The following is a 19,101-nucleotide window of genomic DNA, read 5'->3' on the forward strand; positions in this document are numbered from 1 at the left end:
TCTGCTCCCAGAGTGGTAGGAACAAAAGTGGTTAAGGGGATAAGAAGGAAAAAATGGATTTGATTGTCAATTCTTTATTAGGCCACTCTGTAAATTTATAGTACAATCAACTGAATTACACCATTAAAATCTGACAATGTCTTTCTAGTATGTGTTTCTAATAATCTAGGGACAATGTATAAGTGGATTGACAACTGACTATATATAACAAAGGGTGTAATCACATATATGAAACAAAGTTAAAAGGCTAAAAAAATTTAAAACACACCTTTAAAACCTCTACAAAGCTGATGAAGATCATTTTTAAGATGATATGAATGGACTTTAAAATGAATTATAAGGATTATGCTATATGATAGCTAAATAATATAGTCTAATTATGGTTTACACATTGCTTAAGTATCCTGGGTCATTTGCTTTTTTATTGGCCACCCGGTTCTTCCTTTCTAACCACTGAGTAAATAACAAAGTTGCTAATGTTGGAGAAGAAAATGCTCCCTTCATATCCCAGTCAGCTACTCTGATTCACATTAAAGCAAAGATTCCCTCACGCGCAGCTGTGGCCGACATGATTCCAATTTAAACATTAACCTATGATGCTTTAACAACCCCACAGGAAAGTTTTTGAAAAGGGACACAAGCACTGCCTGTCTGTGATCGGACCGCCTGGCACTTCACACAGCACGGCTCTAAAGCCCATCTCTCCTGGAGACACTCAAAGGTTATGTAATCAGGAAATGCACAATGGGCGGCTTGCCCAGCCGCTCTACACCTGTGCCGGTGACTCACTTTCTTGGCCTCTGTATCAGATGGCGGCAGTGGGGTGGGGAGCAATGCCTCCCCTTAAAAAGAGCTCCTACGGTCTTGAAATTCTGGGAGTTAATTTTCTTATTTAACTAAACTCCCATGACCATAGGATAGTTAACAAAACCATAAAGAAAAAAAAAAAATGTAGTCTGGATACCATGGAGATGGGAGGAAGAACAGAATTGGAAAGTGGAATGGAGAAACAAATTGGGAGAAAAGAAGACAGAGAGAGATGGAAAGAAACAACATTTTTTTTAAATATGAAATCTATGTCAAATTGGGTTTCCATACAACACCCAATTCTCATCCCAACAGGTGCCCTCCTCAATACCCATCTCCCACCCACCCCTCCTTCCCACCCCCCACTTGCACTGTTGGTGGGAATGCAAACTGATGCAGCCGCTCTGGAAAACAGTGTGGGGTGTTTTATTAAAAATAAAACACAAAAAATTAAAAACACATCTACCCTATGACCCAGCAATAGCACTGTTAGGAATTTACCTAAGGGATACAGGAGTGCTGATGCATAGGGGCACTTGTACCCCAATGTGTACAGCAGCACTCTCAACAATAGCCAAATTACGGAAAGAGCCTAAATGTCCATCAACTGATGAATGGATAAAGAAATTGTGGTTTATATACGCAATGGAGTACTACATGGCAATGAGAAAGAATGAAATATGGCCCTTTGTAGCAACGTGGATGGAACTGGAGAGTGTTATGCTAAGTGAAATAAGCCATACAGAGAAAGCCAGATACCATATGATTTCACTCTTATGTGGATCCTGAGAAACTTAACAGGAACCCATGGGGGAGGGGAAGAAAAAAAAAAAGAGAGAGACAGGTTAGAGTGGGAGAGAGCCAAAGCATAAGAGACTCTTAAAAACTGAGAACAAACTGAGGGCTAATGGGGGGTGGGAGGGAGGGGAGGGTGGGTGATGGGTATTGAAGAGGGCATCTTTTGGGATGAGCACTGGGTGTTGTATGGAAACCAATTTGACAATAAATTTCATATATTAAAAAAATAAAAATAAAAAAATAAAAATAAAACAAAAATAAAAAAAGAAATTGTGGTTTATATACACAATGAAATATTACATGGCAATGAGAAAGAATGAAATATGGCCTTTTGTAGCAACGTGGAAGAAACAACATTTTGACAATCATTTTGTTTTGCTTTCTAAAGGATAGCGAAATGACAATATTTCACTGAAATTACTTTTAGTACACATCAGTTTGTTGCCATTACAAGAAAAAAACATAAAAATGTTTCCGTGCTTGCTTCTTCAAGGAAACCTCTGATGCTTCATTAATTAGAGCCAATATCCTATACATGAGAAGTGTATAGCTCTACCCATGAGATGGCTCAAAATTAAAATATGCCATTTCCCATTGTGATTTAAAATTTTTTTCAACCTTAAGGTAATTTTTCATGTAAGATTTCAGCATTGCCACTTAATAGTTTTCAAAATCATTTAAAAACTATTATGATAATAAACATCTTCTCGGATGGAAGTGGATTCCAACCTCCTTTCAAATATATCGTAATGCATTTCATTTCAGGCTTAGTTGTCCCACATTTTATTCATTCTCAGAGACCCTGGAATGTATTGATGTTTTCTTACTGCATCAAAAAGCCTACAAAAAAACATACCTAAGACAGGAGAATTGTGGGTTTACTGAATTTATCCTTGCTTTTTAACACTGTCAAAAAGCAAAAAAGAAAAGAATTTCCACAACTCTCGGTGCTATTGGCTTTCTTATTGTAGCAAAGACAAAATGATGACAGCTACAGAGTTAGATTCCAATTATCAAGCTATAGAAGCACCCAGCAAAGTATTCTCACTGTGCCAAAGGTGAGCCTAGTTTTTGGGAAAGCATCTTTTTCATAATAGGGGCCACTTGATGAGCTTCAGCTTGACACTCATCTGAGTTCCAATGAAAACAAGAAAAATTTCTGTGCAGCCTTAAAAGGCAAAGTAAAGAATAATACCAAATGTTGTAGCACATGTGTTGATTTGTTATGTTACATTTCAGCTGTTAGTTATGTTAATGGAACAGTTTCACGTACTTGGTTTTGATGTATTTATTTTAATGATCATGTGTACATATCTTTCTGTGATCGCCTGGTAACACTGAGTGCATGATGTGCTGCTGTCACCACCAGGCCAGGACTGGAAGTAAGAAAGAAAAATGTAAAACTTCAACTTCAGAACTGTACGACTTAAAGTGGGTCACACAGTACACCAGGGACAAGATGTGTCAGAACCTATATGCTGTGAGATCTTAATACTAAATTCTAGGATATCTAGCAGAGCATATCAACCGGTTAACTAAAATCGGGGACATTTAAAAAGTGGAATTTCAGGAGGCCTGGTGGCTCAGTGAGTTGAGTGTCTGGCTTGTGGTTTCAGCTCAGGTCCTGATCTCACGGTTCAGGAGTTGGAGCCTATGTCAGGCTCCGCACTAACAGAGCATTCTGTTATTAACAGGGAATTCTCTCTCTAGCCCTCTCTCTGCTCCTCCCCCATTCACTCTCTCTCTTTCTCAAAATAAATACTTTTTAAAAGGTGGATTTTCAATATAACTTATTAAAGTACACTAGATGTTAGGAGAAAATATTTATGCTTCAGCATTTGGTGTCATTAGCAAAGACCATTTTTCTTAGACTCCTTACCCCCACTGCAGTGGTGAAAGAAGGAATTCTAATCGTGTAACTAGCAAGGCCGTAGGAAGATACGTATCTTTCACATTCTTCTAGTAATTGCCCAAGATGCCCACCAAGAGCACAGGAAATATAAAGCTGTCTGCTGCTATTTCCTTCTACTTATCGGGAGGCAGCTTTAGGGTTCTGCCAGATGGGCTGATAAGGTGGCATCAACAAAGACCTAGCTGGCTCCCAAGGAAGAAGACATATCCCATAAAACCCATGACGCTATTTCAAACGCTCTACAGACAAAAGAAGAAAAAAGGTTTTGGCTACTGAAATATACACTTTTTTCCATAAGCTCCTTCTTTCAATTCATAATAAGCAAACTGTGCAGGACCTGGAGATTCTGGAGCAAAGGTGATGTGCCTTCTTTGGTAGGTGTAAGCAAGGGGTTCATAAGCAGTCTCTAAAGGATGGGAGAAAAATAAAGGTGGAGGGCAGTTGTCTATAACTGTAACATTAGAGAAACTTGAAAGGATCAGAGTGAAAGTTCTCTTGTCCTCTCTTTTCCTCTGTCTTAAGCAATGGTCTACGGTAACCACCTCATACCAGCTCACGAATTCATGAATTTTGGGGGATTATGTAAGCAGGTTGATAAATGTAGTTATTGTCAGAAACTAAATTACATAAACCTACAATTCAATTATATTGGAAACAAAGATAATGAATACTCAAAATTCATCACTTCCTAATGACTTTACTGTTTTACTATCACCCGTTCTCTTGAGGTAGTTTACCTCTGTTGTATCTGAATGGTGGAAATACTACTGCATGTTCTAACACATGTCTCTTCCTAACCCTGTGTTCAGTGATGTCATGTTGGCAGCTTGAAATCATTCGCGGTGAGAGTATTTACACCCAGAGATACACAAATGGTACAGATCAGGACGGCTCTTCCCCCTGGAGAGCTGGTTGTTAAATATTTATCATCACATCACTGATTAAAAGGCATATACTCCCCTTTCCTCTCATGATTGCTAAAAGAGAGAAATAAAGTCAGAAAAAAAGGCAAATGACACCAACTAGTTCAAATATTCACTGGAGGCAAAGTCACATACCAGAATATACCAGTTCACACCAGTATATGCCAGTTTATAACAGTTTACTTAAGTACTGTTTAGTTGACATCCAGTTTTTAAAACATGGATACAGTAAAGTTCTTTTTAATAGTTAAATTGGAGTAAAGTTGAACTGCAAGAAGAGCGAAAACAAGCTTTTCTTTGAAACTTTACATTCTGCAGAGTCCTCATTTAGAAAAGGGCAAAGCTGAGCTTCAAACGTTCAGTTTAACTTCAGTCTGATTAGTAAATCAGAGGATGTAAGCGTTTAGTGGGGAAAAGCTTGTTAACTAGTCCTCCCGAGAGAATATAAGGAACAGCTACGAGGAAAAAACATGAAGCATCATGGGAAATAAAACTGGTACTAATGGATCTTGATACAGTGTCGAGGTTCCCAAAAAACCAAAATCGTTTCACAGATAACCTCAAACACAACAGAACAGATGTCTGCTAAGCCATAACAACAACAACAAAACATATTGCTGTGCTTGAGGCAAATAGTAAGTAATGTGGGATCTTCTCGACTGGGCTCAAAAATTCTATTCTTGGAATTTATATGAAACAACAAGATGAAACTGTGTTTCAAAAACCTAGAGGCAAAGAGTCCCTAGAGGGATTTAAAAAAGGAATATAAATGTCCTGATACAGGACACTTTCAGAAATCACAAAATATTTACTTCAGCAAAAAGTGAGGTCTGTTTTCATAACCATTCACAGCTCTACCGGGCATAGAACATCATTATCTGAGTTCATATGAGGCAGAAAAAGAAAATAATGAGCAAGTTCAAGCAATCCAGTTTTTTTTTCTACAAAAAGAGGAAAAAATGATGATTTTTAATGACCTCTCATATCCCACTAGGAGCTCAAAAACATTACTGAGAAGCTATGCCGAGAGGGAATAAATTGCAGATGGTGCTTTCCACAAATGGGTTTTCATGTGAAGGACCTTGGGGTTTTTCAATTAGGAATCTTAAAGATTCCTAGAGATTGCAACATCCTGATACTGAGAGGCAAACTACTGCAGAGATCAACACAAATGGGGTTGCACAAAAAAAGATAATGTGATGACAATCAAATGGAGAATTTCTGGCAATTACTCAGACTCTACTAAGAACTCAGTGCAAAAGAGAACCTTAAAAAAAAAATGCCAGTAGGATAAAAGAATGAAACAAACTTGAATCATTTTGGACAGAATGAAAAGTCAGGAGGGAAAACAGAACATGTTAAGCAAAGCCAAAAACAAACCACAAATTCAAGGGACAAAATATACTAGACTTTAGACTAACTTGGGCCATTGCTTAAGGTATTTTAAGCAAAACTGATTAATATAGAAGGGAATAAAATAAACAATTACACACAAAAAGAGTTATTACTACAAAATTTAAGGCAACCTAAGGAACAAATAAGTATATTATTTTGGTAAGTTTTGGATTAATTAACAAGAAAAACCTGTTAACCGACAAAAACAAAACATGTATTTAAACTAATGGAATTATTTAACCTCCAATAAAAATAATTTCTTGAAAGTCAGTGAACAAAGAATAATTCAATGAGAAAAGTATGACTATTTAACATTTTTGACTTAAAAAAAAACACACAAAAAAACCTGTCTCACAAGGAAGCTAATCCATGCTAACAAAGGTAGAGAAACTGATAAATGAAACCAGATCATTGAGGGATTACTTTACAATGAGAAAATCAACCGTCAAACAGGTTGGATGTTTATGTTAGCCAGCACATCACCTTAGAAAGCAAGCTTAAGTATAGAGGTTGCTTACAGTCAGAATAAGGGAAGTTAACTATGATCCCCATGAATGTTCTCTCTATTGGATCTATTAGGCTAATAAGGTGCTTAGGAAGTAGACAGCTAAGGATAGTGCTTCAAGTGTGAGGTCAAGGTCAGTCTCTGCAAAACTTCCCTTTGTGAATGCACTGCTGACTAATGCCTCTTCTTGGTGGGAACATCCCTTCTATAAATGTACCGGTGCCTTCATTTTAAATCTTGCAGGCCTGTGAAACCATTGTCTAGACAACTGCTGTGTTTTATTTACACACTGTTTTACACGTTGATTTCACAGTTTCAGTTTCAGGAAGCAACCTTATTTTTAAGATTCCTCCGGTAAGGTGGAAAAGGAAAAGGACAGGGAGACTTCACTGCTGTTCCAGTGAAATTTCTCAGGAGCTCTTTTCTAAAAGCAAACTTGAACTATACACACAGCATGTCTAGAAAGACAGAATGCTGTTCACGGTTGAAGCTGGGTAATGGTATATGCAGGCTCATTAAACTACTTTATTTTTTTTTAATGTTTTTAAATAAAAACGCCTGGCTGGCAGTCATATATAATCAGTGATTTTCTACAATGAGGTTTATAATATGTTGCTAAGGATAGAAATTTGCCAATGAGCTCATTCGGTCATTCAGTAAATATTAAAGCATCTTTTATATGCCAGCTCCAGTTCTGAACACACAAAGTGAACAAAGCAGACAGTCTTCATGGAACTTAACAGTCCAGTGGGGGGAAAGGTTAAGGATGAAATTTGGTATCTGATGTCTATAAAGATAGTTTAAGATATCAAAATGAAAAGATTAAATAAGGTGATAAACAGATACTCCTTTTTCTAGAGACGGTAATAAGAAAGCAACAACTTTAGAAGAGTCTAGAGTCTGCATATTTGGGTCTGATTCCAAGCTCACTAATTGCTAAACGGATGGCCTCAGGAAAGTATTCACTTTGTCTAAATCTCGGTTTCCTAATCTGTAAAATGGAGATAATACCCATATCTGGTTCTTGGGATTGTGAAGAATTAAAGACAATTATCCACGTAAAATGACTACCACAGAACCTAAGAGATGGTAAACATTAAATAAATGTCAGGTATAATGATAATTATGGCTTAGGGGAATTTATATGTTGACCTTTCTTGAAACAAGAGGATTAAAAGAGGATCTTTGGAGATCCTCTTTTGGTTAATAATCACATAGTATTAAAATCTTAAGACTGAATGTGTATAGCTGGTATAAACATCAGGAATAGGGGAAATGAATGAATAACTGTTAGCCAGAAAGCTGGCTGCTATATGTGTTCTTCCTGAATCCACTTCACTAGCAAGCGCAATAAAATGCAATGCAAGATGAGAACTCTGCTGATTTCATGCTCAGTGATTCATTGTGCTCAGGATTCCAAGCCTGACTGCTACTTGGGACACCATCTCTCTGGTAACAAAAACAAATAATGCAACAAAGCCTGAATAATAATTGCCTAGCACTCAAGACACAGCCTAATTATAAAGACACTGAAACTTACCATAAAGCTATGAAGAGGCACATGATTTTCCATATTAAATCACCACCCCAACCTCACCCCTTACCCATGCCCATTCATCTTTTAGGAAACACAGCTTGATTCTTAATGCTGCTGCTGTGTAAAGAAATAATGAGCTCTGTTAGTGCACCTGAAAATACACCATCAGCCTAGACAGGGAGCACTTAGCTCATAGCACTTTAATGAAAATGTCAGGACCACCCTGAAGTATTTAAATCCTGTAAATGCCAAGTAAGGAGAAGAGCTAAACAATTAAGGTAATGGATGGCAGCAAGCAAGGAAAAAAACTGAGTTGATTATCAGGAAAAATTTCAACACTGTCCCTCTTGTGCTGTAAGAAGTTTTTTCAAAGGAATTTATGGTAACACCCAAAGTTTTGGTTACCTAAAATTAGTTCAAACTACATTGGGAAACATTGTCAGGCAATGCAAATTTTATGGGTAAAGAGCTACATGGTCTCTTATTTCTCAATCCTTCCAAGGTTCTCTGGAAAAGTAGGCAAAAGAAGAGCACATTCTCGAACCTTGATAGCACCTGTGTGTGTTTTGTTGCCCCACCCCCACCCCCGCCCCGACCAGAGGGTTCCCACCATGGATCAGAGCCTAGTTGTTTGATAGATGTTTGTGGAAATGTCAGGAAAAGTTTTTAGGCTGGGGAACACATGCTTGTATTGGTGATCCAACAGCTATCCAGTTTATGTTGATTTCTTGTTTCTACAGTAATAGACAGGAATAGGAAGGAGAAAAGGAGCCAAATACATGGACGCACCTGTAGAACCCTCAGGTAGGATTATGCTGCACAACCTGGTGTGAACTTCATTTGGCTCTACACTGTGTCTTCAGCTAACCTAATACGAAACTAAAGTGATTTGGGGCCAGAGAGAATGAGGATAGCAGTAAATAATTTCTGAATGAATATATTAATGAATTCTGCATTACCATCAGATCATAACTTAGGCTTCCCAAAAATATCAGTGCATAATATGGGTCTGATGACATTTATTGACTCAGCTTTTGTGTGTTCTTTCTCTCTTGTGAAATTTTGCAAACACAAGAATAAACCAGTGACAGCACTACAGACTCCGGGTAGATAGTAGTAGTCACTTAAGACTGACTTATTTGCCATGGGACCCACCCATCAAGTGATTTCTTTGAGGAATGTACATACATAGAAGCAACAGGGTCTCTCACCAGAGGCTGGAATATTTCCAAGCTCTCAAATTACTGAATGGAGATGTCAGGAGAGGAACTTCCAAACGTCAAGATTTCATCTAGCTATGGTAAAAGATACTGAAAAGATTTGAGATTTAGTCTAATGTTGTTATGAATAAAACATGACATTATAGTTTTTTGTTTGAAATGTTGTCACCCAAAAGAGAGACATTTATCTTGCACTGCTTCATAGGATAAGAATAAGACCAAAGGATAAAAGTTTTTGGCTCAAAAATGAGAAAAGAAGGAAACAGTTCTCTCCCTCCTACAGGTATTAGAAAAGAAGCTGATGATTATTTTAAAAAAATAATAACCGAAAACACTAATTCAAAAAGATATATGCATCTCTATGTTTACTGCAGCATTATTTACAGTAGCCAAGATATGGAAGCAACCTAAATGTCCATTGATATATGAATGGATAAGTATGTGGTGTGTATGTGTGTATATGTGTGTATACACATATATATAACGGAATATTACTCAGCCATGAAAAGAAAAGAGCCTCCTATTTGCAACAACATGGATGGACCTACAGGGTATAATGCTAAGTGAAATAAATCAGACAGAGAAAGACAACTCCCATACAATTTCACTCATATGTGGAATCTAAAAAAACAAATGACCAAATAATAAACGAATAGAATCTTAAATATATAGAACCAATAGAATCTGGTTGTTGCCAGAGGGGAGATGAGTGAGGGGACAGGTGAAATGGATTAAAAAAAGATTAAGAGCTACAAACCTCCAGTTATAAAATAAATAAGTCACAGAGATGGAAAGTATCACATAGCAAATATATTGTATTAACAATACAATAATATTGTATTAACAATATACAATAATATTGTAATAACTTTGTATGGTGACTACAATTATCATGGTAAACACTGAGTAATACATAGAACTGTCAAACTGCTGTGTTGTACACCTGAAACTAATGTAACACTGTATGTAGATTATAATTCAATAATTAAAAGAAGGAGGGGTGCCTGGCTGGTTCACTGGGCAGAACATGTGACTTTTGATTTCAGGGTTGTATATTTGAGCCCCATGTTGGGTGTAGAGGTTACTTAAAAATAAAATCTTTAGTAGCACCTGGGTAGCTCAGTCGTTTAAGCATCTGACTTCATCTCAAGTCATGATCTTGTGGTTCATGAGTTCAAATCCTGCATTGGGCTCTGTGATTACAGCTCAAAGCCTGGAGCCCACTTCAGATTCTGTCTCACTCTCTCTCTGCCCCTCCCCCACTCATGCTCTTTCTCTCTCAAATAAATAAACATCTAAAAAATTAAAATATTTTTAAAAATTTTAAAGTTATTTACCTGTTTTGAGAGAGAAAGAGAGAGAGAGAGACAGACAAGTGGGGGAGGTGCAGAAAGAAAGAGGGAAAGAGAGAGAGAATCCCAAGCAGGCTCTGCACTGCCAGCACCAAGGACAGTGCGGGGCTTGAACCCATGAACCGTGAGATCATGACCTGAGCCGAAATCAAGAGTCAGATGCCCAAATGACTGGGCCACTCAGGCAGCCCCCACAAAAAAAATATATTTAAACAATTTTTTTTAATGTTTATTTTCGAGAGAGAGAGAGAGAGAGAGCACACACAAGTGGGGGAGGGGCATAGAAAGAGGGAGATACAGAATCTGAAGCAGGTTCCAGGCTCAGCACAGAGCCCGATATGGGGCCCAAACTCATGAACTGTAAGATCATGACCTGAGCCAAAGTCAGAAACTCAACCGGCTGACCCACCCAGGCACCCCACAAAAAAATATTTTTAAAGAGAACAAAAAAATAAATAAAAACTGTTACCTCCTGGTGAAAAAAGAACTAATTTAATCTCCAGTTAAGGTGCTGTTAATTTGGTTTTATTTAAAATAAAATTGAAATACTTCACTAATCATTTCTACACCCCCCCCCCCCCCACTAGAAAGTGAGCTCATTAAGCCAAGAACGTTGTTCTAATTGCTTGGCACATAGCCGCTTTCAGTGAATGTTAATTAATGAGCAACAATACTGTAAAAGATATTCTATGAAGTATATGTTTGACTTAAGCTGTATTTTGAAACTCAATTAAGTTCCCGTATTGATTAAATGAACAGCTATGAATTTAGGAGTTGCTGTCCTTCCAACCTATTGGCTTCAATACCTTCAAATTGCTCTTTTCCTTCCCCATTATCTAGATAATTGAGAGAACCTTAAGTATCGACTCTAACAATAATAACACCTACTTATTCCACAGAGTGCTTTACATTATATAGCAAAACTCATTTTATTGCATTTTGCTTTGCTGTGCTTTGCAGATACTGCATTTTTTACAAAACGGAAGGTTTGTGGCAACTCTGCATCAAGAAACTCGATTGACACCATTTTTCCAACAGCATTTGCTCACTTCATGTCTCCATATCACATTTTGGTAATTCTCGCAACATTTCACACATTTTCATTATTATCCTATTTGTTATGGTGATCTATGATCAGTGACCTTTGATGTTTTTGTAATTATTTTGGGGCAACACAAACTATGCCCATAGAAGATGACAGACTTAATGGATAAATGTTGTGTGTGTTCTGACTGCTCCACCACTCAGCCATTCCCGTCTCTCTCCCTGTTCTTGGGCCTCCCTATTCCCTGAGACACAACAATATTGAAATTAGGTCAGTTAACAACCCTACAATGGCCTCTGAGTGTCAAGTAAAAGAAAGTCAAACGATGCAGCACACTTCATTGTTATTTTATTTTAAGAAATCACGACGGCCACTCCAAGCTTCGGTAACTATCACTCTGTTGATCAGTCAGCAGCCACCAATGTCTAGGAAAGACCCTCCACCAGCAAAAAAAAAATATGATTTGCTGAAAGCTCAGATGATGGTTAGCATTTGTTAGCAATAAAGTGCTTTTTAATTAAAGTACACACATTGCTTTTTAGACATAGGACTATCACACACTTAACAGACTACAGTGTAGTGTAAACATTACTTTTATATGCACTGGGAAACCAAAGAAAAATTGTTTGACTCATTTTATGGTGATATTTCCTTTATTGCAGTGTTCTGGACCAAATCTACAATATCTCTAAGGTATGCCTGTATCCACCCACATTATCTTATGCAATCCTTACAAAAGTCCTGTGAAGTAGACATGAGAACTTTCATAGGGTAAAGGAGGCTAAAGTGCAACATTGAAATAGGTTCTGCATCTCAAGTTTGGGCTTAATTTTGTTTCTAGCTATGAAACTTTGGCAAGGTTAAAATTTTAGAGATTTAGTTTCTTTTTATCCATAAAAAAACAGGATAAAAATCCCTTGTATACTTGCTGTGGGTATTGAATTCAAAAACACATGACTGCTTCTTGCAGAGACTTCTTTTCTGGCATACAGACAGGCTAGATTACTTGAAAATGAAAACCCTCTCTCTATAAAATACCTAGAAATACTGGATAAAATATGACAAATACTCTTTTAAATATATGGCTGAGATAGTAAGGAAAACCACCAGGGGCCAAAATTAAGGAATATACTAAAAATCAGGGTGATAAGTACGAGCTGACAATGGGATTAGCATAGAGTAAACCAAGGGTATGGATTTTAAGAGCCACTGAGTTTGGGAGATAAGGCCTTGGACCCTCACTAGGTGGAAAAGTTATATTAAGAGCTATATGTACACAGAGATCCTTGAAGAGGTATACACAATGTAAAATTCAGAATAGGAAAAAAAATGTATGTATGTGTGTATCTCTATATCTCTATCTCTGTCTCTTCCTCTGTCTCTGTCTCTGTCACTACCTATACCTACATTGATCAAATCCAGGAAACAAAACAGAAGCTTGCTTGTCTTGGCCTAGACTCTATGCAAAAAGAAAAAAAATATCTACTAAGGATTAATTATTGTGAATTTACCATCATAAGGGTTTGGTTTTCAAGATTACACTTGGCAAATAAGGAAAATCCAAGATGAGAAATTAGCATTGAAAATGTGCCTAGTATAAGCAGCACAGATAAACACCTCACTGAAGAGCTCATAATTCAAAATTACAGTACACAAAAGAAGAAATCCAACATGTCAGCAAACATAATAAATAGCAAAATTAGTTCTCCCAAGAACTGCAAAGCATAAAATCATTGGACACTCTAGCAGCCAGACTCTAGGGTGGCTCCCATCAACACAGTGCTTCCTAGTCTTCATGCCCTTTTAGAATTCTCTCCCCCTAAGTGTGGGCATAACATGTGGCTTGCTTCTGACCAATAGAATATAGCAACAGTGATGAGATACACATGATTATATGTGTGTGTGTTATATGCTTGTCTTGCTAAGAAACTCCATCCATTGCTGGTTTTGGAAAAGCAAGCTGCCATGATGGGAGCTGCCACCATGGAGGGGGCCACGCCACGTGGCACAGAGCTGGCAAAGCTTCTAGCTGACAGCCAGCAAAAAACTGAGCTCTCAGCCAGTGGCTGCAAGGAACCAGATGCTGCTGACTACCATGGAGCAGAGCCTTCCCAGGGGCGCTCCAGATGAGAAACCAGCCCTGGCCAACATCTTGATTTACAGCCTTGCAGAGGACCCAGCAAAGCTGTGCCCAGACTCCTTACCTATGTAAACTGTGAAATTAGTAAATGTGTATCATTTTAAATCACATAGTTATGGTAATACTATTTATGCAGGAACAGATAACTAACACAGCTACATATTATATGTTTAAAATGCTTAAAGACATAAAAGAAGAAGTAAAAACATGAGGGAAAATGAGACAAAAACATCAGGAAGATTTGAAAAACACAAGTAGAATGTCCAATAATAAACGTAATTCTTAAAATAATTTAACTCAATGGATGGGTTAAATAGCAGATTGAAATCTGCTGAAGAAATAATAGATGGAAAATCAAAGGAAATTGTTCTATTTCAATTTACAACATACAACACAGATATTAAAAGATGGAAAAACTTGAAAGAGACATTAAGAGAGATATAAGATTGACAACATTGACCAGCCGGGGAATCCAGAATGACAGAACACAGAAAAGAGAAAGACTGTAGAAAGAAATAGAAATAGAAAGAAATAATGGCTGAGGATTTTACAGAAGTGATGAAAGACACAATTCCTCAGATTTTACAAGCAATTCAGATCCAAGAAATTGTGGTAAACACACTGAAGTGAAATATAGAACACTGAAGTCCAAGAAATGATTTAAAATCAAATAATGAGGAAAAGCAGAGGAACAAGAGCAGACTCCTCAATAATGGCAATAGAAACCATAAGGCAGTAAAATAATACCTTCAAAGTGCTAAGAGAAAATCGTCAACCTAGAATTCTATATGCAGCTACATGATCAACGAGAGAATTAAAATAGACATTTTCAGACAAACAAAACCTGATGTTTACCACTAGTAAATTCTAATAATAAAAAAAAAACCTACTAAAAGATATTCTTCAGAAATGAAACCCAAAGGAAGGAGTATGATGCAAAAAACAATGGTAAGCATGAAATTCGCGTGTGAATAAATCTACACAAGCATCAACAGTATCAAAAACAGACGATGATGACTACTTTGTAGGTACATAAGAAAATTTTAAATGCCATGCAAAAATGATATGTAAAATGGGCAAGGTATGGTGGAATTAAAGTGTTCTAATATCCTAAACCTTTTGAAAGAATAAAGATGATTAATTGTAGACGTTGTTAATTTTGGTATGCATGTTAAAACTGTAAGGGTGAAAACAGAAATAGAATATGTAACTTCTAAAGCAGTATAAGGAAATAAAATGTAAACCATTATTGCCAGCCACATTTTATAGAACATGAAACAGGCTTCTTAAACTCAGTGACTTGACTACGTTTACACAGCTAAGAACTAGCATAATAATAATAGCATGTGATTTAAATTCATTTCTTTCAACTCCAAGTTCTGTGATTCTTTTCCTTCTTTGTCATATGCCCTCTGATCTAGTGATACAGTAAAACAGTGTGTTCTCCTGACGTTCCATTTGAATAAGGCAAAAATCTCACACTGCTGCAAGACTATCTTTATATTAAGTAGCACTTTGTAGTAAAAGTAAGCAAATCCTCTTAATCCTCATTTACATTTCATTCTTACCTACCCTCTCCACTCATTAACTCCTACATTCCCCAAGTAAGTTGTCTTCCAGGCTCTAATTTTTACCATTTTTTTCTCTCTTCCTCTTTCCCACTTTTTAATTGTGTGTATGACTAATACGAATAAGTGGTGCACACATGTGTGAACATGTATAATATTTATGATCACATTTGTTTACTAATTGCAAAAAATTCTCAATGTATACACTATGGAGAGTGGTAAATTCTAAATGCATAGTTTTTGTTGGGATGGAGTTTGTCGGAACGATTTCTACAAAGGTGAAAGACATTATAAAAGACAGTGGTACCCAGCTCTGCTCCATTCTATTGTAGCGCTCTATCATCAGAGCAAGTGGGTAGTATCGAAAAAGCAGTAGGACTATCTTTGGCAACAATCTAGGCTCCAAATCTTAGCAGTGATAGATGGTAGTCCAGCAAACTGTTGCTAGTGAAAGACTATCTCTGCACAATGGTAGTGCAGAGAATTTTCTCCTTGCCATTTCAATTGGCTTCTAACCGCACTATTCTATCTTGAGGCCATGCAGTAAAATCTTCAGGATATGCCCAAGACTGTAGCTGAAACTCTTAGACCACAGTCCCTCATGTCAAATCACTGCCACCAAGGTATGTCATCTGCCTACTAGCATACAGAAAAGCATGTAAGTCTCTTGGAAGCAACTCTTGGTCTCCTACCATACAGCTTGTCAGATGTATAAAAAATATATAAAATCAAGTTCATAGTGACTTTAACACAATGCCAGCTGACTGCACTCTGCCACTGACACCATTGATCCAAATATCTGTATTGTAGATACACTCTTGAAGAAAGCCATATAGCATTTCTATTATAAAGAAATGAATAGCATTTCACACTGTGAAACGAATCTATAGGATTATGATATTAGAGGCAATTCTTGCCTCTGGAGGCACAGAAATCTTGGATAATTAAACCTAAACCAATGTAGACAACTGCTCCTTTAACTAAAACATAAAGTAACCATAGATGTAAAAAAACAAAAACAAAACCAAAAACATGACTTGCTCTTTTGGTGTCCCCCTATTCACCTGAAAGTAATTTTCTCCATTGTTTCCCTCCCCCCACCTGCTGTGACTCCCCAAAAGATAACCTAGGGAAGGATAAGTGAATTCATGGTATTTATCTTTCTCTGTTATTTCACTTAACATAATACCCTCTTGGGGCTACATGAGGAATCTAAAAAACAAAACAAATGAACAAACAAACAAAAAAAACACCCTTAAATACGAGAACAAACTGATGGTTGCCAGAGGAGACGTAAGTGAGGAGATGGATAAAATAAAGAGGATTAAGAGGTACAAACTTCTAGTTATAAAATAAGTCACGGAAATGAAAAGTAGAGCATAGGGAATACAGTCAATAACGTAATAATATTTGGTGACGGATGTGACTCACTTACAATGATGAACACTGAGTAATGTACAGAAGTGTTGAATCACTATGTTGTATATAACACTGTATGCCAATTATAGTTCTTTTTTTAAAAAAAAATTTTAACATTTACTTATTTTTTTGAGAGACAGAACGTGAGTGGGGGAGGGGCAGAGAGAGGGAGACACAGAATCCGAAGCAGGCTTCAGGCTCTGAGCTGTCAGCACAGAGCCCAACGTGGGGCTCGAGCCCACAAACTGCAAGATATGACCTGAGCCAAAGTTGGATGCTTAACCAACTGAGCTACCCAGGTGCCCCTTAAAAAATTTTTTTTAAAGATAATCTAGAGGAGGATAAAAGTTTTATGGACCTTAATAACCCCAAAACAGAATAATCCACCTCAGAATAACCAAAACTTGGCTGCATCCTATCTCACAATACTTCTATAGTAGATTGAATAATATCATTACTAAGAGTTAGTAAGTCTAACAAACTTAAAAAGAATTTCCACTTTTACAAGTGCAGGGAAATATGGTGATTACAACAACAACAAAGGCCCCACTTGATTGAGCAGCTGAAGATTTTTGGAGGAGGAGGCTTTGCAGTAGTGAGAACATAATAAATAACAGATGGTACTCCACCCGAGAGAGGCAATAGGTTAGGGGGAGGAGGGCAAGTGGAGACTCACAGGTAAAGGGTTAACAACGGAAGAGCCCACGGTGTGGTCTCAAAAAATGGCACTGGCAAATTAGAGATATAACTCTATGATTGCACGGAGCCAGATCCAGACCAGGTAGAAGCTGAAGCCCTTGTCTGCATAGTAAAAATTGTACAAAGCTCTGTCAGCTGATTTCCAAAGCACAGTTATCAATGCCAGAGTGCAGGTGGTGGAAGCTAACAACAAACATCCAGCAGCAATACTCTACACTATCTTGAATAAGAGTGTAAGGTAATAAATAATATGACACAACTAACTCCGCATCATTCAGGGAGAGGTTCTCTGGAATGGGACTATTCCAGCTTGTAAGAACCCCTTAAATGGTCAACAGATACGGACGTGATTTGCAGTTTTCTAGGCTTGAAGACTTCTCTCCATAAAAGATCATAAATAAAAGAATAAAAAACTGAAAAGATTAAGTCAGCTTGAGTCATAATTCTATTCCCTTTCATTCTACCCCCTCAAAAGAGGCCATTCTCTCTGTCTCCTTCTGCAGGGAATCCTCTATTCTTCCTCCTGTATCTTTTTTTCCTCCTCTGTTTTGCTTCAGGGTGGTCTTGAGATGTTCTCTTCTCTACCACTCAGTATTGGTCTCCATGGTGTGGAACACACAAGCACAGGCGATGACACAGAGCCTACACCACACACAGTCAACATCCTTTCCCGCCCTCTACAAGGTCACCAGCCTGAGTCTGTCCACAGTTGATTCCTGCAGGAAGCTCAGCAAACACTTTGGTCAATGCCTCTGCTCCCCATCACTTCAATGATTCATGACAAGTCCTCTCTTGGGTTCTCTTTTAAATCACTCACAACCAAACCAAAAAGGCATAAATCAAAAAAAATATGGGATGTCCTTTTTTGGAAGACCAAGTAATTGCTAGCAAAGAGAAAATAAAGCAAACCAAACAAAAGAGATAAAACTGGAAGCCCACAAATCAGATTACAAAACAATATTCTACTGACATTTAAATAAAGTAATCCCATGGCAGCGAGGGAACAGCTCCCTTTTTGCCTGTACTCCCAGATTTCTCTTGCTTGGGGCTGGACACAACTTCTTCACGTCTCTGTGTACTCAGAGCTGCTCATTGAACCAACATTATTTAGTACTTACTTGGGCTTGTTTGCATACTTTAAAAGGGTGAAGTGTTTCTTGGTAGAAGAGCTGATGATAAGCCTGTAGGTCAAACCAAAAGTACACACTATTCCTCCACAACTGCAGATGGAAAAAATACATAAATCATTACCACCCAATTATTAAAGCCGTACAAAGCTCTGATTTCAAATATAATTAATTGTTTAGTTCCATGGTGTTGCCATAAATCAGGTTCAATTTAAGACGGTTTTATCTTCTATCACAAATTGGCAACATACAAAATATTTCTTGGTATTGTCACTAAAATATTATATTTTGCATGTATGCCTCTCACATAATTGGCCATTAAAATAGGAAGCATGCTAGTTAACAATTAAAGAGTAATTACATATTTCTGGCATGAAACCAGGTATTTTGATGTATATGGGCAAATGCATATCATATTAAACCCAACCACTACTCTCATAATTGAACCACTGAAATACTTTATATCGAGCAAAACAAAACAAAACAAAACAAAAAAACTGGCAAATTTTCCACTATCCATTGCAATTTCTAATTATTAGAGTTATTTTTAATAAAAATTAAAGGACTGATAGAAACCAACTCTGAATTTAATTTATATTACACTAAAACAAAATTACATGAGAATAAATTGTTAATAATGCAAGTCAATCCTTG

General features: G+C 37.2%; 1 protein-coding gene across 15 annotated transcripts in view; it reads right to left on the minus strand.

Moving 5' to 3' along the window:
- RGS22 (regulator of G protein signaling 22) overlaps window positions 1-19,101 on the minus strand; it is a 176,608-nt gene that overhangs the window by 80,701 nt on the left and 76,806 nt on the right. For all 15 annotated transcript variants that reach the window (XR_006198137.1, XR_006198136.1, XR_006198135.1 and 12 more), the window contains one exon: window positions 18,439-18,540. Coding sequence is in view for 7 of the 15 variants with exons in the window: in XM_042923377.1 (XP_042779311.1) it covers window positions 18,439-18,540 (102 nt within the window). In the remaining 8 variants the exon portion in view is untranslated. The remainder of the gene's footprint in view (window positions 1-18,438; window positions 18,541-19,101) is intronic.

The sequence above is a fragment of the Panthera leo genome, chromosome F2 (assembly GCF_018350215.1).
Source record: "Panthera leo isolate Ple1 chromosome F2, P.leo_Ple1_pat1.1, whole genome shotgun sequence".
Classification (NCBI taxonomy): Eukaryota; Metazoa; Chordata; class Mammalia; order Carnivora; family Felidae; genus Panthera; species Panthera leo.